At 45.4% G+C, this 20,940-nt stretch overlaps 1 protein-coding gene across 2 annotated transcripts; it reads right to left on the bottom strand.

Moving 5' to 3' along the window:
• Window positions 1-729: 729 nt before the first annotated feature.
• On the bottom strand, window positions 730-20,909 carry MVK (mevalonate kinase). 2 transcript variants are annotated; one of them, XR_007769519.1, is made up of 12 exons: window positions 20,818-20,909; window positions 20,224-20,315; window positions 19,970-20,117; window positions 18,941-19,088; window positions 18,281-18,436; window positions 13,121-13,224; window positions 11,571-11,616; window positions 9,982-10,072; window positions 8,574-8,690; window positions 2,732-2,885; window positions 1,138-1,551; window positions 730-982 (listed from the first exon to the last, which is right to left on the bottom strand). XR_007769519.1 is itself a non-coding variant. In XM_050924282.1 (11 exons), exons 2-11 carry the CDS (start codon window positions 20,299-20,301, stop codon window positions 1,400-1,402), a joined length of 1,194 nt encoding a protein of 397 aa, XP_050780239.1. In that variant the 5' UTR covers window positions 20,302-20,315; window positions 20,818-20,909; the 3' UTR covers window positions 989-1,399. The 2 variants fall into 2 exon arrangements, 1 of the variants encoding a protein (XP_050780239.1); XM_050924282.1 differs by lacking the exon at window positions 730-982 and having other exon boundaries at window positions 989-1,551.
• Window positions 20,910-20,940: the final 31 nt, after the last annotated feature.

Raw genomic sequence — 20,940 nt, 5'->3', positions numbered from 1 at the left:
GACAAGCCCTCAGTGCTGAATTACAATTGTGAGTGGCATCCACAGGGCCCTTATCTAGCCAGAGCTCAATACAGAAGCAGTGGGAGGAGCGAAAGCATGGTGCTAATTCTAGTATGCAGGCTGCAATCTACATTTAACACATTCAGCTGTCAATTTGTTGATTAAGACACGATTTACATGAGAGGTGTCTGGTTTGGAAGTTGAGGGGTGAAAGACAACAGACCATTCCAAAACTGGAGGCTAACAAAACAAGTAATGCAAGCGATACTGACTCTGCACTGGAGAAGCAGCTCGCCTGACTAGAGGGAGCATCAATTAAGAAACTGCAAAAATATTTTGGAAATTGATTTACTTTATGGGTCAAGCTCCTCTGGCAACCCACTCTGCTGAGTGGCATTAAGGAAGGATGACTAGTAACAGATATCATCCATTGACATAACCTTTGCCTGGGAATGTAGAAGGAATGTGTCCTTAACATTCGCATTTGTGACCAAAGATTAGACTGTTTAAAAAACAAAAAAACTCAGGGATTCTAACAAATCTACTATGAACAGAAATACTAACATGAAATTAAAATAAAGGAAGAGTGCCTTCGGCTTTAAACATCTTCCTGCAGATTTTGTGGCGAGAACCAAACCCTGAGACTACAAACAGCAAGCCTGCTCAGACGCAACAGCCTAGACAGAGAAGGGATATGCTAAAGGAAACTAAGAAATGGGGCAAAATGTATTAGAATTTCGTTTTCTTCGGCTTTAATTATCTGAGATTCAATTAGTGACACAGGTAAGTGTCGTTTATTTATTTGTATTTTAATCTCAGCAGTGCCTCTAACACCATTAGTAGAAATACAGGAGCAGTCTCATGCTTTGCATTCTGTGGTGCCTTTCACCAGAACCTCTCACGGTACTCTCTGCACACGAACTACTCCAGCCTCACATTGCTCTCGAGAGGCAGGTGAAGGCGAAATGAAGAAGATACCCCACTATGCATTGAAGGGAGGCAAAACATAATTAATTACTCAGGCCAGAATTTGGCCAGGACAGCAGAGTTAACACACCCCTCCCTCTTGTGTCCACTGTTAACATTGTAGTGTTTACTAAAGACAGCTTCAAGGTTGAGAAACAGAGCCATACTCACAGCTGGGTAGGTGAGAGCAATAATTCCACTGTCTTCAGTGGAGCTGCCCCGTTAGATACGCCAGGTCTGAATTCGGTTCAGTCTCTCAGTTCACGACGACACTTTCACAGCCATGGAAAAGGGGGCAAAATATTTCAGACTGGCAACGTGAGCTGAACTCTGAAGTGTATTTGGCACCACAGGTGGCCACTCTTGTGAAGAGTTAAGAAGCTCTGAACTTGCAGGGGCAGAAAGGTAGGGTACAGTCAGAGCCCATGTCATCTTAAACCGAATTAAAGATACGCAGAACTTCTGCTTTCAAAGATGACAGCGAATGAAGACATATTCCAGGCACCCCAATACTGGTCTCCCAACATTCAAATCCACAGGCACTGAGATCTTGTCTGGCTGCTTCCACCATCAATGGGTCTGTGTCTGCCAAGAAGGAGGTTACAGCAGCCAGTTAAGTTCAGCGTGGTCACTGCTGGGAGATGGAAGTGCTTTGCTGCATGTTTAATATGGGCTAAATGGTATCACCATGAAAAGGAAATGAACGTGCTAAGTTTGGGGTGAGGGCATAAAGGGGTACATTTTATTTGTTCCTTCTTACATTAATGAGCAGCCATTTTACCATTAGGTTTGACTTAAGTTTTCATTGGCAGGAGACATTAATGGACTCTTTAGAACCCAGAAGTTTCTAGCACACCAAGCATCTCAGGGTCCCACTACGATGGAGTAGTATTCTAGAGGTGCAGAGATGTGTCATTTTCAGTTTATACATATATCCTTTTTGCTCTTTAAATAGGACATTCCTATGTAAAATTAATAAGCAAACCAGTGCAAGAGTGTCCACCTACATATTCTACCACAGTGTTTTTCAACCTTCTTTCATTTGCAGACCCCAAAATATATTGAAAGGAGATGTGGACCCCTTTGGGAGTCTTGGTGTCTGTGGATCCGCGGACCATAGATTGAAAACTATTATTCTACCATGTTTATGACCATGATGGATTTTACACAGTTATTACTATACATCACACAGATCTTTCTGCTCCATGAAAAGAACCCCACCAAGTCTTACAAATACAGGGTCTATGTAACAGTTGAGCAGTTCTCGTACCAGCCTGTAGAGGGCAGAAGTACACACACAGTTCATGGACAATCACCAGTATATTGCACCGCTAGCCTATCCCTCACCCAACGCACACAGGCAAAAGAGCCCAACAAACCTATTTCCCACACATTTAAGATGCGGTGACATGTTTTTAGGCTATGGCACCCAAGTATTAATACTGGCACTTCAGCAGCACAGGCACTGCACAGTGATAGTAAAGGCCCCGCTCTGTCAGCCATCTAAGTGGAGCTCCCACCAGCCTCAGTAAAGTGAAAATGACTCAACCAGTCGCAGAAGCTCAGCTGGAGAAATGTAAAACAGTTCTATGAACAGCAAAGAACAAAATTAAGTTTTAATTTTTTTTTAATCGGTTTAAACAATTTAGGTGCTGACGAGGCTTTTTTTTTTTTTTTAAATTACAACAGTGCCCCTTTATGTCTCTATAGCAACATACAAGGAAGACAGAGTTAACTGATTAGTAATAAATTAAGGATTTCTGACCTGGTCTTAGCAAAGTGATTGCACAGCCACCTCCTCCAGCACCAGTCAGCTTACTGTGCAGCCCATGTGTGGCGGTCACTCGGCACACATTGTCCAGTGAGGAATGGCCAGCTCCAATCACATTTAAGTGATGCTGATTTACGTCAAAGAGCTCCTTAAAACAAAGCAAAGACAACAAGACCACATGCATCGCAGGTCCGGCCTGGGATGGGGGGCACGGCACCCAGGGCGGAAGTGACAAATTCGTCATTTCCGGTGTCAGCCACACAGGGGGGCAGGTAGGGGAGGCGGTGCCTCCCCAAACAGCCAGGCATGGCCCCGCCCACACTCCACCCACCCTTCCGGGGCCCCACTTCAGCAGCACCGCTGGTCTCCAGGGTGCTGGGGCCATGCGACCCGCCTTCCTGGGGCGGAGGAGGCTGCAGTAGCGGTGCCATGCACTCTCCCTCCCGGCACACTCTCCCTTGGGTGGAAGGGGTGGGGCTGGGGGTGCCCCCCAAAGAGCAGTCGCCCGGATTCGCCGGCCTCCCAAGGACAGCTCTGGATCTCAATCCACCAGAACAGGTCTCGTCTCCAGTGATAGAGGGTGCTATTCCAAGGCGCCGTCAAGCAGAGCTGTACTGTGGCTCAGTTACCCATTAGGATGTCACCGACAGGCTGCCACATCTTACTGCAACAGGAAGCTGGGCAGCATAATGCTGCTCAGGAACAGGCAAATGCTGAACGAGAGCGAGCCCACTAGCAACCTCAGGCTTCTAGTCTAGCCCGCGACTACTGCACAGACACAGATATCAGTTCATTTTATAGTGTCTTAAAAAAAAGAGGGGGAGAGAGAGAGAGAGAGAGAGAGAGAGAGAGAGAGAGAGAGATGTCACAGGAAGCAGAGGGCCAAGAGAGCTGCCACTCACTGCAGGCACTGAACTCCAGCCCTCGGTAGTCTTGGCCTGCTTCCTCTCTCTCCTGCTACGCATGCACCGAACAGGACACCACAGAACTCCTTCCCTAGCTGTGGAATAGGAATCGTGCTAGGATTGCTCCCATTCCTGGCCAATTCTGCAATCCATCCAGCTCCAGTGATAGAAAGCGGAACCGCCAAGGCAGTGATAATCAACATTCAAATCTCCCTTGTGTGTATCACACAGCACTTCTCTCCCCACTGCAAGGCAGAGATTCCAGATGCAGACCCAGGGGCCTTCCTCCAGCATGAGGCAGGTGCTCTAGGTATTTGTTGGCCAACCCAAGTCAGGATCTTAAACGTTTCCTGCAGTCCTCCATTCTGGTACCATCTATGGCTATGGAAGTACAAAGCAAGCCTTTTCCCAAAGCTGAGATGATTTCTACAGCATTCACAAGCCCAGCTAATGCAAGCAGCCAGAACCCTGAGGCTCCTCTCTCATGCAGGTCTGCAGTGGGCCAGGATATTGCAATCGCTGCAGGACTACTCACGACCAAATCCTGCTGTTACTACAGTTAGTTACTTGTGGCAAGGAGGCATGAATGGCCCAGGAGATCGATAACAGGATACAGACCCTTTCACCTCTGGTGAGCAGTTCAAATACAGCCCTTGGCAATCTGGATCCAAAGTCATCACAATCAAATAACTGTTCAGCGTCCTTTAATACACGAGTTGGACAGACTAAGTCCAGTCCCAGCATGCAGGTATCCAATACCACAAAACCAAGCATGAACGGCAGCTTCAGAGAGGCCAAGGACTGAATGGGCCATGGTGACTGCACGATTGCATTTCCCCCGGAGAAGAGCAGTCCCACAGATTAGCTAGGCACACTGGCTGGAGAGCGTTGAAGGGGGAAGCCTGCACTGCCCACAATGTGCTTGCCTTGTAGACACAAAACATTACAGCACAGGGCTGAGCTGGCAGCTAGCACAGAACTAAACATGCGCACATAAATTTAAAGATTATAAGAATAAAGTGAGGGGGTTTTTTTGTTTAAGAAAATGGAAGCTCAGAATTAAAGGAGTTAATTGGAAAAGAGCAGCTGGCTGAAATGCTGCCGTATGCAAGGCACAGATCATTACCAGCAGAGTACTGAAAAATAGGGTAATGAGACACAAGTGGATGAGAGAAGAAATTTCTTAAAGCAGCACCAGATGCCCACACACAGGATATTAATTAAGTGCACATGAATGGGCTCAATTATAATTAACAGGTCAGGTCAATAGGCAGCAACTGAGCAGCCTGAGCCAGATCAACATTCCCAGCCCCAGTTAAGCTCAACCCACCATCACCTCCCATTGCTGATTCTAGCCAGTCACACTAGCCATTCTGGCTCTGAACTGATCCATCTGCCACTTGAGACCACCATAAATGGAATGATTTGTATTACAACTGTACACAGATGCCCCAGCAAGATCAGGCTCCACTGTACTAGATGCTGTATGAAACACACATATAGGAAGAGACGGACCTTGCCCGGAAGACCTACAGTCTGAACAGACAGACAAATGGCGGGGGGGGTGGGGGGGGGGGAGGGAAGAAGGAGGATTGATCATCATTCCCACATTACAGATGGGGAATAAAGGAACAGAGAGGTTCAGTGACCTGTCCATGGTCACACGATGGGTCTGTGGCAGAGTCAGGAACTAAACCCAGAATTCCCTTAACCACATGATTCTCCTTCCTCTCAAACACACCAAAACAGGTAGTGTTGGAAGTAAGAGTTTGCTAGCCACAAAATCCTGAAGCCTTAAGGTTTTACACAGAACGAGGCCATGATACAGTGACAGAACGTAGCAGAGGGAGTAGCTGGCAGCCACTGGCATTGTTAAATAGGCAGCCAATTGAATACCCAGCAGGCCAAGCACAATATATTATTTCAGATATTTGCTCTTTTCCATACCCAGGGCCATGATGAGCTCTGCAGTGCCGCCACCTGACTTCTGAGGAGCACATGCTGTAGGCAGTGGTGTGCCTTTGGATGATGCTTTGACTGCACAGAGCTACAGGACAGCATGGAAGGTGTCAATTATCATGGCTACCTATCCAGTCCCCATGGGTCTCCTGTAAACACCATGCGGGTATTGCATGATGCAAAAAATACCACCCCCACCCCCCCTACACACACACACCAATTTGCAACATACTTTAGATAAATGAGGGAAGATGGATTAGCCAGCAGTGTTTAGCATGTACACATTGCAGGTTCCGTACACTGGACTGGACAGACCTCCCTCCGGGGGACTCTTTATATGCCTGAGTGCAGGGTACAATGCGGTCTGTGATGATCCAAGACACTCGTCATATTCCAATCCAAGATCTGCCAGGAGTCAGATGACAGTTTCTGACACAGTAGACTAGTTCAATGGCTCAGGTACAAAGACTTCCAGAATTGCACATTTCACCCACAGCAGCAGTCAAAAATATAGGTATGTATGTATGCAGCATATAAACAACCACGCCTCTGTGGGCTCTTCAGACACAAGACAAACAGAAACCAACTTACCGCAGCATTCCTCCTCCTTGTAATTTAAACAGGACCTCTCCAGCATCTTTCATCTGGGAATCTCAAAGCACTCTTCACGCTAAACTTCACAACCCTTCTTTCATGAAGGACCCAGATGAAGTGAATTGTCTCAAGTCACACTGCAACTCAGTGGCAAGCCCAGGAACAGAACAGTTCAGACTCAGTCTCCTTATCTAACCATTAGGTAGCACTCCACTACGTTACACAGAACACAGCTTTCACAGAAATCATTCTACCATCTTGGTGCAGTGGTAAAAGCAAAATCCTAATTTTGCTACAGGCCCTTGGGAACTGGACTGAGACCTACCAAACTCATCTCACACAGGATACCCTGGACACAGGGGTTGACTGCACACAGCCCTCCCAGAAGATCTCTTTTTCCTAAGGAATGTACTCTATGAGACTATACAGCGCTGTAAGTGGCTCTGAATGGAGAGTGGCAACGTAGCACAGGAGAGCCTTGGCATGAAAATATGAGGGAGAAAATTCCAACCATTATGCTCTGAATAAGCACTGTGCAAACCCTGCCATTTTGACTGCAGAACAGTGTGGCATAACTTTGCATCAAGATAGGTATATCTCCTAAAACTGGAAGGGACCTTGAAAGGTCATCAAGTCCAGCCCCCTCCCTTCACTAGCAGGACCAAGTACTGATTTTTGCCCCAGATCCCTAAGTGGCCCCTTCAAGGATTGAACTCACAACCCTGGGTTTAGCAGGCCAATGCTCAAACCACTGAGCTATCCCTCCCCCCTTGGGCCTCACAGCGTTTACAGTCACTGACAATGGAAGTCTCAAAGCACCCCTGCGGGACAGGGTGTCTTAGCCCCATTTTATAGACGGAGAACTGATGTTGAGACAGAAAGCTTAAGTGACCTGCTCAAATTCAAACAGGATTCATGTGGCAGAGAACCCAGGAGTCCTGAATGCCAGTCCTGTGCTATAGCACAAAGTTTCCACTCATTCTCCATGGCCCTCAGCGCTCTTTCTGGCCCAGACTTTGAGCTTGTCACAACTGTCACTGTCTTTGCTGTTCCTCAGTCATCCGCCAGGCTCACTTCCTGACTCCATCTCTATCTGGCCTTGCGATATCCCCATATCCTTCTCTCTATCTTCCCCAGACACTCATCTCCACCAGTTCACAACTGTTCCATCCACGGCAGCAAGAGACACAGATTGCTTCTTGTTCCGCCACAGCCTCCAGCCTTCACAACTGGATACAGCAAGAGACAACACAAACAAGGGGGAGGGAAACAAAAGCTACCCTTTCAAACCTCTCCTGGTGAAAACAGATTGTGAACTCACCTTGGGTAGAGCATCTGCATTCCCGCCAGTGAAGGCGACTCCATATTGTAACCAAGGGGGAAAGCATGGTTACTTGTAGATGTGATTGCGGGGCAGGGTGAGAGAGCGAGAAGAACAGGACACCTTGCTGTCTATCAACACCTCAAGCAATGGAAGCAGCAGCAGCCAGCTGTTCTTAAAGCAGGTCACTGCAATTTATGGCCTTGTTGCTTGAATTCTGTCCTATCAACACCTCTATTTCTGAGCACCCTAAGCGTTCAGCATTTAGCACATAGGACTGCCCCTCCCTCACTCCCACACCAGATGTGGGTTCATCCACCTGGCCATAATGAAACATGTCCCAACAGATGCAGTTGGTGAATTAAGTTTTACCAACAGTAACTAATAATTACTTTATTATAATCAGAACATTGAGGACAGTGCCCCACACATTTGCGCGTGCGGGGGGGGGGGAGGGGCAGAAGAGTGTCTTTAATTTGAAAGAATCGTTTCCACAACAGCCTCCCCATGCTTTGAATGGAGCCAAAATGAACACAGATCTTATTCACTTCATGCATCAATGTCAAAATTGTTCTGGGCACAACAATTGCTATCTGCTCTCCTGAGCCTGGAGACAGGACAAGCACAAAGCGGGGGCTGGTTACTAACTAGTCTATCACAAACAGCAGCTGCTGAGTTTTGTGCTTCTGTATTGGCTTTGTCAGTAATGAGAATGGTGGTTTTATGAAGAGCTACTTTCAATATAAAGGGCTACTGGCCATCAAATCACAAACCATTCGAAGGGAGGGGACATTCTGATCCTTCAACTAAGGGAAATGAAATTTATGGCTCTGAAAGAATAAAAGCAAATAAGTGTTATATGCAGGAGGTAGCAACAGTACCTTAACTACTTCAGACACAGGGAGTGCATTAATGATAGCAGATACAAGATGTGGTTCGCTCTGAACTGAACATTTCCTGCTATCGAAATCTCTCCCAACTCTAATGATCTTTAAATGACGTTTTGATGTGCGACTATAACAGTGTCTAAAAATACAGGCGAGAGAGTGTCCCTTACCTCTAGCACAGGGTAATACTCCTGTGATGGACTCACAGCCATTGCTTCTAGAACACTTTCACACTCATGAGAAATTGCATCTATCGAGGCAAGCACTGGGTTCATTATAGCAGGAAACTGTGACAAGAAGAAAATGGGAGACATGAAGACAGCTCTGTGGTGTTCCGTGGCTTCATTGCGATTGTGCTGCAGTTGGGCCAAGCCCTCTGAGGCTGGACAATTCATGTGCAACAAAGGACGTAAAGCAGAAGCTGGTCACATTTTGGGTGTCAGAGGAAATGGAGAGAAATAGGGTTAGGTTTGGCATTTCAGGGTTGCAAACTCTTGTGATTTTGTTGAGAGACTGATGATGTTTAGCATTTTTCTTAAAGTCCCAAGCTCCTGGAGTTAGAGATTTTTTTTAAATGAAAACAGATTCTCACCAAAAAGAAGTTTCTAGCCCTCTGGTTGCAGAGACAAGCCTGGAAACAAAACTCAAAAGGTTCCAAAATTCAGAAAGCAAAATTACAAAAGAAAAAAATAGATTTTTTAAAAATCTCATGATGTTTAACGAGACTCTCTTGATTCTCTGGCGCCGAACATGGCATTTGAATGCCTGGGATTCACCACGCTGCTTGTCACTGCAACAACAGGAAGAGTCATGGCCAGATCCTTATTCTAGTTAAAAAAGGGAAGTCCTGACACAGAGTTTGGAGTAATACTTGCTCAACATGGGGAAATGATGAGAAATAAATCCTTTATATCAGAACTCCATAATAGCTGAGAGTCCACTGAGCATAGAAAGCCAGATATAGGGACAATTCCTGGAGGAGTCCTGTTGAGAGGACTTGGCTGGAGTGACATAGAAACTCCACAGTTAGTGTCAGATCCAACGCATCACCTTAGTGCGGATATTTTGACCTATTCCTTCTCTTGGGGGGAACCCTTTCTCCTCCCGAGTTACATTCCCTCCCCCTGCTCATGCAGCAGCAATGCCAGAAGGAACATAGTAATACTACTAAACAACAGTTTCCAAGAAATCCATGTGAATGCAGCAATGCACACCCTGCTACCCCCCTGGAAGGGATCCTGGGATTACTCCTAAGTGCAGGTCAACTATCCCCACCCTCAACAATCAATGTACTGACTTGCTACCACTGGTTTAGCCCAGTGGTTCTCAAACTTCTGTACTGGTGACCCCTTTCAAATAGCAAGCCTCTGAGTGCGACCCCCTTTGTCAATTAAAAACACTTTTATACATATTTAACACCATTATAAATACTAGATGCAAAGCCTGGTTTGGGGTGGAGGCTGACAGCTCGCAACTCCTAGGTAATAACCTCACAACCCCCAGTTTGAGAACCCCTGGGTTAGCCCAATTAATAGATGTGCTTCCATGTCACTGTCATCTACCAAAAAGATGCTGGACCTTAAGAATCTTGTCTTTGACGCTTGCCACAAGGATCTTGGTGCTCCGAGAGACTTTTGTGTTGGTCAATAAGATCCTTAGAGACGGCACTCTGAAAACAAAAAGATTCTGAAATTCATTCTCCTCTTGATAACTGGGCAAGATTCAAGGTTTATTCCACATCCATCAACAAATTTACTCCCCCATTCATGCCATGGTCAAACAACCTTAGTGTATGTAACAACTGCATGTACAGGCAGGGCCCCATGTATTCTGCTATTCCACAGCCACAAACTTTGTTACATAATTAGGCTCTAGAATCTCCACTTTTTAAAAAATGAAGTGCCTACCTCTTGTGATCATGAAAATAAACTTGAAAATGTGAGGCTAGCAGAAACTGATGCAGTGGCATCTTCCTGTGTTTGCCACAGACTGAAACAACAGCTCTGAGAGCTGTGAACGGCCATTTTGGTTTGTCTGCTCTGAAGCCTAATGGTGTCCGTTTTGTTGTCAACATGGTTAACTATTTCACTGCTGATCATTTTAGCAGAATGAAAGTTAATTTGCTTCTCACCATTTGTCCCTTCCCCCCCCAAAATACAAAGGCTACTGTACAGATTTAAAATATTTAAAAAATGTACAATCAGTAAAACCCTCCATTTTTAAAATGTATCTGAAGCTGATGCCAGGTTTTCACCACAGTGCTCTAGACTCCTGTTTACATCCATCTCACCCACAGACTGCTCTACCTAGTCCAGAATGAAGGCGAGCAGAGAATCAAGGAGCCATAACATGAGAACTTCCCCTCTCTACAGCATCAAGAACATCTCAGTCACAGGAGACAGTCTGGCTGTTGGACTATCATCCCTTTAGAACAGGTTGGTTATTTTAAGACCATAATCTAACAACATACTTAAGCATGAGAAGTCTTGTTAACTTCAGTAAGGGTGCATTCAAGTGCTTTGCTGGGTTGGGGCTCAGTGCTCTCAGTTACACATACATTGATACAACTGTGCTGGTTCTACAAATATGACAAACCTGCTTACTGAGATCCATGTTTTTCAGCTAAAATCTCTTTCCTTCGAAACACCATTTGTGAGACCAGCCAGCCGGAGACATTAACTACTAACAGAGCAATTTCATGCACTGTGAAAGATTTTAATGGCATTGGATTATAGTTCATTGGTTGGAGATAGAGAACAAACCCTGGTTCAGAATGCTCTCTCTTTTCAGGGCTTTGCAGCTTGGTTTTTGTATGGTGCTACAATTCAATAAGCAAGAAATTGTGGTTCTGTTTTATTTTTTTAAATGTCATTTGCTGCCAGGAGCTGACCTGATCCTGCTGCCTATAAGGCCATGAAATTAATATTGATCTTTTGCCTTGTAATCTAACTTCAGACAATGACCAAATATTTCATTTGCCTCATTCTTTCCCAACCCAAGACAACAAAACTGGTTTTCAAGATATTACAGCTATCTGAGAGGTCCACTGGAGGGTTCTGGCTGCAAGATTCCTACTCACACCATTCAGCATTATTTTGTTACTCTCATATCTTCAGACCATAAACTTGCCAGATATGTTCTGTGTGTGTATATAATTTTAATATTACCTCTTTAATGATGTGAATTTTCCTGACTGAAATCGGAGCACTCCACCTAAAGTAAAATACATACATAGTCAAAGTACGCAACACATCTGAAAATAATGTGTTTAATAATGTATGTAGGGTCTTTCATCTGTAGAAACTAACCTACAGCATGAGAAGTTAATTGCAAGAAGCACAGGCAAAACAATGGGCCAGATCCTCAGAAGGTGTGAACAGGCAGAACTCCATTAACTTCAGTGGGAGATCTGGCCCAAATATGAGTAACTTGGTGCCTTCACCCTTTGCTTTCCTGTACTGGAGGGCCACAGAAAATAAAAAGATTTTCAAATGGAGAGAGTTAGGTTAGAATCAAGTCTTCATTGGTCTAAAATAACAAAGTAAGAATCAAATGAAGACTTCAGGGGTAGATGTAAACACATCAAACATCAGATTCAGCGCAGTGTGTGAATATTTGTGAAGAATAACTGTTAGTAACCCAACAGAACCCCATCAGTCAGCAAGCTTGCTACTTCAGTCTCTACTTCCCAATGTTTTGATAGAGTAGCTGTGATAAAGTCTTATTAAAAAGATTAATTAAAAAAAACACTCCCACACAGAGCATCACAGCACACTTGCACATAATTAAGACTAAGGTACAGGCAACCAAGTACGTACATTTTCCAAAGCATTATCCTGCAGGGAGATTTTTTTTTTTTTAATTTATGTTTATTTGCTTCATAATTGGTAAATTCCACTTATTTCCATGAGGGCTCCTCTTCCAAGGCATTAATGTGAATGAGGAAGATTCATATAGTGAGTCAGACGTTAGTGAATTAAGCCTCTCAACACCCCGGGAGGCATTACTTCCATTTTACAGATAGGGAAACTGAGTCACACAAAAAAATGACGTCAAGGTCAAAGCCAGAATCAGAACTTGGGGAGTTTTCGGTTCCTTCCTCCCTCCATCCCCCATCAGTCCAACAGACCATTCTCTCTTCCTCTTGAGGAGGCAAAAGTATTACTAATATTGCTACTGTATGAGGGGTTTATTCTGGAGTAACATTACTTTCATTCTTTGCCATCAATAAGCAGTGAGTCTCTACTACAGCAGGCTGGCAACAACACAGAGGAAAACTACAGAACAGGATTTGGTACCAAGATAGTGTAGGGAAGAGACTTTATTCGTGCTCTTCCATTTCTATTCCAGTGTCTGCCACGAGGACAGAGATTGCGGTTACACAGTCAGTCAGTCTGCAGGGTGGATTTTGGACACATTTTTATATATTCAAAACTCTCTGCATAAAGGGCTGTGAGCTATTTGAGATGCACACTGAAAGACCACTTAGTTTCACTGCAGCCTGCAAGGCCCCTTGGATTCTTCGCTGAAATGCTATTTAGGAACTGTATCCAGAGCAAATCCCACCCAATCTCCCTGCACCAGCTATGCAGCAGTGCACAAAGGGGACTGGAAGAGCCATCATTCCCAACGCCCAAGTACTGGCCTCTTCTACTCAGAATGAAAGCACCAGTATTCAGAGCCAAAGAGGAATGGATTGAGACTGAAAAATACATACCCCAAGTCGCTACAGAGTTATCCACACCAGAAGGTTTGCCATGGATGACCTGCTCTCCCCGAAAGGCCCATCTGTTAATTAAATCTGTCTCCTCCTCAGGCCACCTGAAAGGCAAAAAAATAGTTTAAAATGACTACAATTGGACAACATGCCACAGGAACCAAGGAGTCCACTAGCCATAAACAGCAGCAGGAATCACGTGAGCAGACTGAAGTGCAGCATATTACTTCAAGGGGACACCTTGTGGGGCAGAGTAAATGAATCCTAGTCCCACATTAATTAACAGGATGAATTAGTGCTCAGCCCAGTAAAAGCAGCACTTGGCAGAAAAGGAGCACTGCCGTCCCAGGCACCTATGACCTTCGTATCTAAGCCACACACTTATGTGCATCTGCTTCTAACAATCACAAGATGGAATCAGTATCAACACAGTAACCTTTACTGAGTGTTGGCACCATGAAGGCTGCACGTGAGGAAATATTCTGGAAGGTTCCAAGCAGGGCGGTGTGTGTCACAGCTGGGTCTGGCTAAATCTCCATCTGAAAGAGTCTAGTACTGCAAGCAAAGGGCTAGATGCCTGGAACACCTGGATCTGACAGACTCCTTCTGTGGTCTTGAACACCACATTAGACTTTTGGCTTCTGTGTCTCCATCAGTAAGAATCGGAATAATACTTCCCTTCCTCACTGATATTGTAATTAGATGTCTGATATGCTTCACTGGCAGTAGGCATACACCTCGGTGCCACTTCTCTTCTTCGCTCTTCCTCCGAGGGGGAGAGCCCAGCTGAGAGAGAAGAGCCATCAATGGTTACGAAAATCATCCTATCCGAGGAACAACCACAGTCCCCTAGCAGTTAAGTCTTGGGAAATAAGAAGTAGGAAGCACTATACCTTGTGCTTTCCTGTCTGCCTGCTGCATCCACCTCTTGGGTCATCTTAAACTTAAAATTATAAACTCCGCTTGGCAGAGACCATCTCATAGTTATCGGTTTATACAGTGCCAGGAACAATGGGGTGATGGCCTAAACACACTACTGTGATCCATATAGTGTTACTATTTGAACATGGCGTGAGACACAGGCTGGAGAGGAGAGGAAAATGGCAGTCGTGCACTGGCGAAGACTAGAGTTAACTAGAATGTGCAGAGAAAAAGGCCTGCCCTTCAGCAAGGGATTATTAAAAGCAGGTCAGTATTACAGCAAACCACAATTTCTTTTGAGCAGTGTTGGTTGTATGATCCATATCCCAAAACGCTTCACAGGATTAAATAAGAGTGAAAAAAATCAAGAGACTTTAGGCATAAGAGGGATAATGAGATGTTTGCCAATGAGATCTCAAGAGGCGAGAAGACACAGGAATACATTACCAAGAGCAGGTGGGATCCCAGTATTGGTCCCTTGCTTCAGTGTGGTTCATCAACTATTCTCGTTACACTAAAGACGGTATGATGCCTACACAAAATTGATATTTATGCTTCTGCCCTATCATGTAATTCCTATTTCGGGCCTTGTACGTTAAAAACCTGTCAAATTCATAGTCACTGCACCAAAAGCTAACTTTGAACTGTGCAGACTACAATAGATGCTGAGACATCTGATATTAATCTCAGTGTCAATGTGCGCTAGTCTGTTGGAGCAGTCGTTTTCTAGACACAGGGCGGGTTTGTGGAATTTGCAGAGCATGCAGTACATGTGGCACTATGTATGGATTGTGTATGTGTGCTAAGTATTTATACAACAGAGTGGGGTGATGAGGGCTGGAGGGCTCATAATGAGACACAGAACCTCCACTTATAGATTGCTGGTACTGATCCAGATCAGTTGTGTCAGATCAGCGTTTGGTGTATATGAAATGAGTTGATGGATCCTGACAGACAGGGCCCTACATCACACAAGCAATTGTCACAGTTGTCAGCATTGTTGACAGTTACTAGAAAAGAGGCCAAGAACTCAGATGGGTGGGAGGGGGACTGACAAACCTTCTCTCCCATAGCGTTATGGTAGAGGCACAGTAATGGAGCTAGAGGGAGAAGGTTTTCGTGAATGGCCATTCTCTACTATTTACTGCAGTAGTGCCTACTGCTCTGTGGCTAAACTGATACCCTTGATCCCAGTACTCTGGCCCAACACCAAATTCTCTTAATACTTTTAATTTAAAAACACAATTCTCAAGGCACATGCAATTTAAACCTTTTTCTGCTCAATCACCACTTTATAGAGAGCCATGTTACTGGCATACTGTGTGTCATTAATAAAAACACCCTGTATTGGCTCCCATTGTGTTCCAAATACAAGAGACCAACGCAGTTTGAAATGTTCGATATTAAGGCCTAAAAATCAAACATCTATAACGGAAATATTAAAATAAATTCCAACTACTGTGGCATCAAGTGTTGCACCATAATGTAAATGGATGCAGATCTCCAAAAGAACATGTGTCTGCCCTTCATGCAGAGATCTTCATCTCACTGGGAGGTGTCTGAGCCTGAACAGTTGAATTTCACACACTGCTCCTTAGTTCACTTGCAACTGTTAATATTTGCCCTTGCATTACGCATCTGTGAACAGACTGTACTGTTTGGCAGTGGTGATTAGAATCACAGACCTTTACAAGGGGAGAGAGAGAAAGAAGAGTGGAAATTATATTTCTGTGGAACGTGAAACCAACATGTGCAACGTGTGGCTAAAGCACAAACTACCCTAGTCCTGACTCATCACGGCTCCATCACAGGGCATTCTTTGGGAGTGATGTTTTCCTCTCCTTCTCCAGAATACTGCACTTCAAGGATACTTTTCATTTGTCACTGTAGCTGACAAGGACATTGCCAAACATCTGGTCTCAAAACACTTCTGGCTGGTGTCTCTTAACTGCTAGGGGGCTGTGACTATTCCTCAAAACAAGATTATTTTCTTAACCATTGATGGCTCTTCTGTCTAATTCTAAACTGGATTTCCCCCCTCTGATGAAGAGGGAAGAAGAAAAGTGTTACCAAGGTGTATGACTACTGGCATGAAGCATAATTTACTGGGCAATACAATGACAGGCCCTGCTGGCAAATGCCTCTTGTTACTCATACAATTTGTAAAGAATAAACTGATACAACTTCCCAAAGAAATCAGGAAGGTTCATTATTGCTCCTCCAGCACCATATGTACACTGAACTCTATGGAGAAATAACCACCTTATCCCTCTGTCTGCAACTCAGGGGATGGGCACGGGCACACACCTGTGCCCATGTAGTGGTTTCAGTGGAGGTTTGTGCACTGGCAATTGCAGGATTGAGTCCTAAGTAGACACAAGGACTGATGGTGGGACCCTACAGGAGGACTGATGGGTTGGGAAGGCAAGGACTATGGAAGGGAGATCATGCAGTTGCTGAAGTTAACTGTTACACGGTTTTATTCTTTACCTGCTCAATCAGGTTCAGGGGAAGATCCAAGTTTACAGACCTCACAGCAGAAGTGTGTTTTGATGAGAGGATGGAAGATGGTGAATAGGGCCATAAAGGGGCTTCCATACAAATAGGACCATATATAGGAATGTGTGTTAAGTTTATATGAGTTCACATATCTTACTATATTTTTTCCTTGCAATGTTAAGTGAAGACCCTATGAAAGATGACATAGATTCATAGACTCTAGGATTGGAAGGGACCTCGAGAGGTCATTGAGTCCAGTCCCCTGCCCTCATGGCAGGACCAAATACTGTCTAGACCATCCCTGATAGACATTTATCTAACCTACTCAAATATCTCCAGAGATGGAGATTCCACAACCTCCCTAGGCAATTTATTCCAGTGTTTAACCACCCTGACAATTAGGAACTTTTTCCTAATGTCCAACCTAAACCTCCCTGGCTGCAGTTTAAGCCCACTGCTTCTTGTTCTATCCTTAGAGGCTAAGGTGAACAAGTTTTCTCCCTCCTCCTGATGACGCCCTTTTAGATACCTGAAAACTGCTATCATGTCCCCTCTCAGTCTTCTCTTTTCCAAACTAAACAAACCCAATTCCTTCAGCCTTCCTTCATAGGTCATGTTCTCTAGACCTTTAATCATTCTTGCTGCTCTTCTCTGGACCCTCTCCAATTTCTCCACATCTTTCTTGAAATGCGGTGCCCAGAACTGGACACAATACTTTATAACTGGCCTGACCAGCACAGAGTAAAGCGGAAGAATGACTTCTCGTGTCCTGCTCACAATACACCTGTTAATGCATCCCAAAATCACGTTTGCTTTTTTTTTTTTTTTGCAACATCACACTGTTGACTCATATTTAGCTTGCGGTTCACTATAACCCCTAGATCCCTTTCTGCCGTACTCCTTCCTAGACAATCTCTTCCCATTCTATATGTGTGAAACTGATTGTTCCTTCCTAAGTGGAGCACTTTGCATTTGTCTTTATTAAACTTCATCCTGTTTACCTCAGACCATTTCTCCAATTTGTCCAGATCATTTTGAATTATGACCCTACCCTCCAAAGCAGTTGCAATCCCTCCCAGTTTGGTATCATCTGCAAACTTCATAAGCATACTTTCTATGCCAATATCTAAATTGTTGATGAAGATATTGAACAGAGCCGGTCCCAAAACAGACCCCTGTGGAACCACACTTGTTATACCTTTCCAGCAGGATTAGGAACCATTAATAACTACTCTCTGAGTACGGTTATCCAGCCAGTTACGCACCCACCTTATAGTAGCCCCTTACAGAAGCTTCACTTACAGTTTGAATGCCGAAAAGTAAGTGAAAATTACACTGCATCCAAATTACAATAAAGAGGTGCAGATATTTATGCCACGTCCAATATAGCTTGGAAGATGCATTCTTGCTAGCATACTATGTTGCATGAACAGATAGAAGTTTGCTGAACAATATACTAGGGGACTGAGAGATCACATTGCTCGGCTCTGTGTACCTGAATAATCTTGTAAATCATTGCTTCAGACACTAAAGCAGAACGTTTTTAACAAGTAATGTCTTGGAATCACATTTTGTATCCTGACACAATGTCACTAACTTCAAGCCATCCGCTCAGAGAGACAGGAATATGAAGTTAAGAAACAAGTAACATTCATTTGCTTCTCACTGGAGATTTAGGGAACATTATGCTACCCCAATTCCACACACCCAAGACACACAGGCTTTTCACAGATGCTTTACCTGACTACGGACTTCTCCGCCTCCACTGGGCAGCCAATGGCTCCGCATGCAGTCAACAGGGCAGCTGCCAAACAAACACAATAGGCAGCACTTGAGCCTAGCCCAGTTCCTGTGGGCAGCTCAGACCAGGCCACTATCTCCACACTTGGTATCTGTCTGAAACACATTAAAATGCATTGCATAAAATGCCAGTATCATTCTGGAGATCAAAGCCAACAGATGCAAACTAAAATTGCTGTGATCACACCACCAGCACAAGTATGACAGACATGGGACTCCTGAACTTTCAGCTAGCACAGCTGAGCAGCTTTGCAAATCCACTGTGCTGATTACATTTCTATAGCTCTTTTTAGTAGTTTGTAGTATTGTCAACTGCTGTGTTAGCCACATTTAGAATATTAGCACTATTTCTCAGTTATGACTAATCATGTTTTGGGCATATCCTTGCTGATTTCCACCCATTCAGCACAATTTTGCTATTTCACCTCAGAGTTACTAACAAGATATGAGCCTAAGAACACAAAGGAAAGTTTTCCCCCTTTAGTTTCTTATTTTACTTTTAGAGGTCTAATTTCTTGTTACATTTCTGTTCTGTAATTTCACAGGAACCATGCACACCTAGCATATTGCATTCATTTCTGAGGATGACTATGTTCTTACCCATATTTAGCTGAAATAGACAGGTACAGATAGAGAAATGCAAGGGTACCAAGGCTCTCAGTGGCTGAAAGTTCAGTAGTGATTCCTGCAAACTCTTTCAGTGCATCCATTTGTTCTGGACTGGGGGATTTAGATTCATCCAAGCCATCTACAAAACCAATCAGTGGTGGAATTATACATTTACAAAGAAAGTTTAAAAACCATTGTTTCAAATTAGAACGAGATATTTACAAAAATGGCATGTCCAGTAACATTAAATAGAATAAAACAGCCACTATGCTTCAGCGCACAAACTGATTACTGGTGGGGGAGAAAGGGGAGAGTCAAGAAGAAACCATCAGCTATACTGCAGAACTGCATCTTTCACGACGCCCACAGCAACATCATAAATGAAACATCAGGGAAGGGCTCTATCTCGGACTCATCTGGAGCCAAGAACATTAATTTGTGCTAGATGTGGTACAAGACATACAAGTCTTACAGTACAGGTGGGTGTGGAGGCAGGTGATTACAGATTTATACAACAACAAGTGACTGGTACTGGATGCTTTGGAAGACAGGACACTGAACTAGAGGGACGTTTGGGGTTTGCTGATAAAGCACCTACATGCTAACACTAGAGAGATTTTATTCTATCCCCTTTTAAAGGGTGCATGCTAAAAATCATAGTAGTTAGAGGAAGCAAGCTACTACTAACTCAGATCGCTTGTGGCTCACCCAGCATGTCTGCTGCCTGCGGACCAGGAGGATCAGTTAAAGCACGGGCTCTGGCAGTGTAAATGCACATAGTAAATCCAGCTGCCTGATTTGGGGGGAGAGAGAAGCCTAACCAGATAAATCCACTGTAGCTTCTAGCCACCAGCTGACCAACAACACCCATCAACACACGAGATAGTTGCCAAGCAAAAGCAAAGTGCAATAATTGTTTGGGGTGAGATAACGTCACATATCTGAGGGGAGGACGAAGCCAGGCATTTCATGATTTTAAAATATATTGGCATGCACTTCCACTGTTCTAACAGCACTTGCCTGAAAATAGTGTTAGCAGTGTTCGGAGCTGGAAGGTTTCCCAGTTTGCACTGGTTCCGATATTAGGCAAGCATATTAAGACCTTTCCATTATTACTGGGTTTAATTTGAAGGAACGTTCTCAGGTTCAGAGCCACGGCCAAAGCTGCCTGTACAAACAAAAAGTTAGACATGACTGAGGTGGCAGAGCAACTGTGCGGAACAATGAGCACAAGGTTCACGGTCGCCCCTACACTAAGCTGACCAGTACGTTACCTTGCCATACACGACAGCGTGCTCCCCATGGAGAATGGCCTTCCCTGGTGCAGACAGCGTCAGGGGCTTGGCCAACATTTCCACGGCTTCCCCTGCAAAGGGGAAAAAGGGAACAGGGCTTGGAAGACACAGCAGGACTCGTACTGGGGCGACAGCTCAACTGCCCGGGGCTCCTGATGGCCACTGGTACCAGGGAGCCAGCAACCCCACCCCCTCCCCCCAGCGGGGCTCAGCCCAACCTGCCCGGCCCCCCCGACACCCCCCCAGCTGCGCCCCCTCCCCCCAGCGGGGCTCAGCCCAACCTGCCCGGCCCCCCCGACACCCCCCCAGCTGCGCCCCCTCCCCCCAGCGGGGCTCAGCCCAACCTGCCCGGCCCCCCCGGCACCCCCCCAGCTGCGCCCCCTCCCCCCAGCGGGGCTCAGCCCAACCTGCCCGGCCCCCCCGGCACCCCCCCAGCGGGGCTCAGCCCAACCTGCCCGGCCCCCCCGACACCCCCCCAGCTGCGCCCCCTCCCCCCAGCGGGGCTCAGCCCAACCTGCCCGGCCCCCCCGACACCCCCCCAGCGGCACCGCGGGGGCGGGGCCTCCAACCCACCAGGGACCGAGCTCCCGGCCGCACCAGCCCCGCGCTCCTGCCCCGCACCTGACACTAGTAACCACCCCCCAGGCGGTATTGCTGCCCCAGGAGCTCCCCGATAGGCCCCTCAGCGCCCAATGG

The sequence above is a fragment of the Gopherus flavomarginatus genome, chromosome 15, assembly GCF_025201925.1.
Source record: "Gopherus flavomarginatus isolate rGopFla2 chromosome 15, rGopFla2.mat.asm, whole genome shotgun sequence".
NCBI lineage: Eukaryota > Metazoa > Chordata > Testudines > Testudinidae > Gopherus > Gopherus flavomarginatus.
The sequence above is the reverse complement of the archived record's forward strand: the minus strand, read 5'-3'. Positions and strand labels throughout refer to the sequence as shown.

What these genes read in the sequence shown, in the direction of transcription:
- MVK (XM_050924282.1), bottom strand. Translation starts at nt 20,301, where the DNA reads ATGTTGGCCAAGCCCCTGACGCTGTCTGCACCAGGGAAGGCCATTCTC. An exon ending in ACGCTGTCGTGTATGGCAAG is followed by an intron (nt 20,118 to 20,223) that starts GTAACGTACTGG and finishes TTGTTTGTACAG; the next exon opens with GCAGCTTTGGCCGTGGCTCT. An exon ending in TAACTCTGTAGCGACTTGGG is followed by an intron (nt 11,617 to 13,120) that starts GTATGTATTTTT and finishes ATTTTACTTTAG; the next exon opens with GTGGAGTGCTCCGATTTCAG.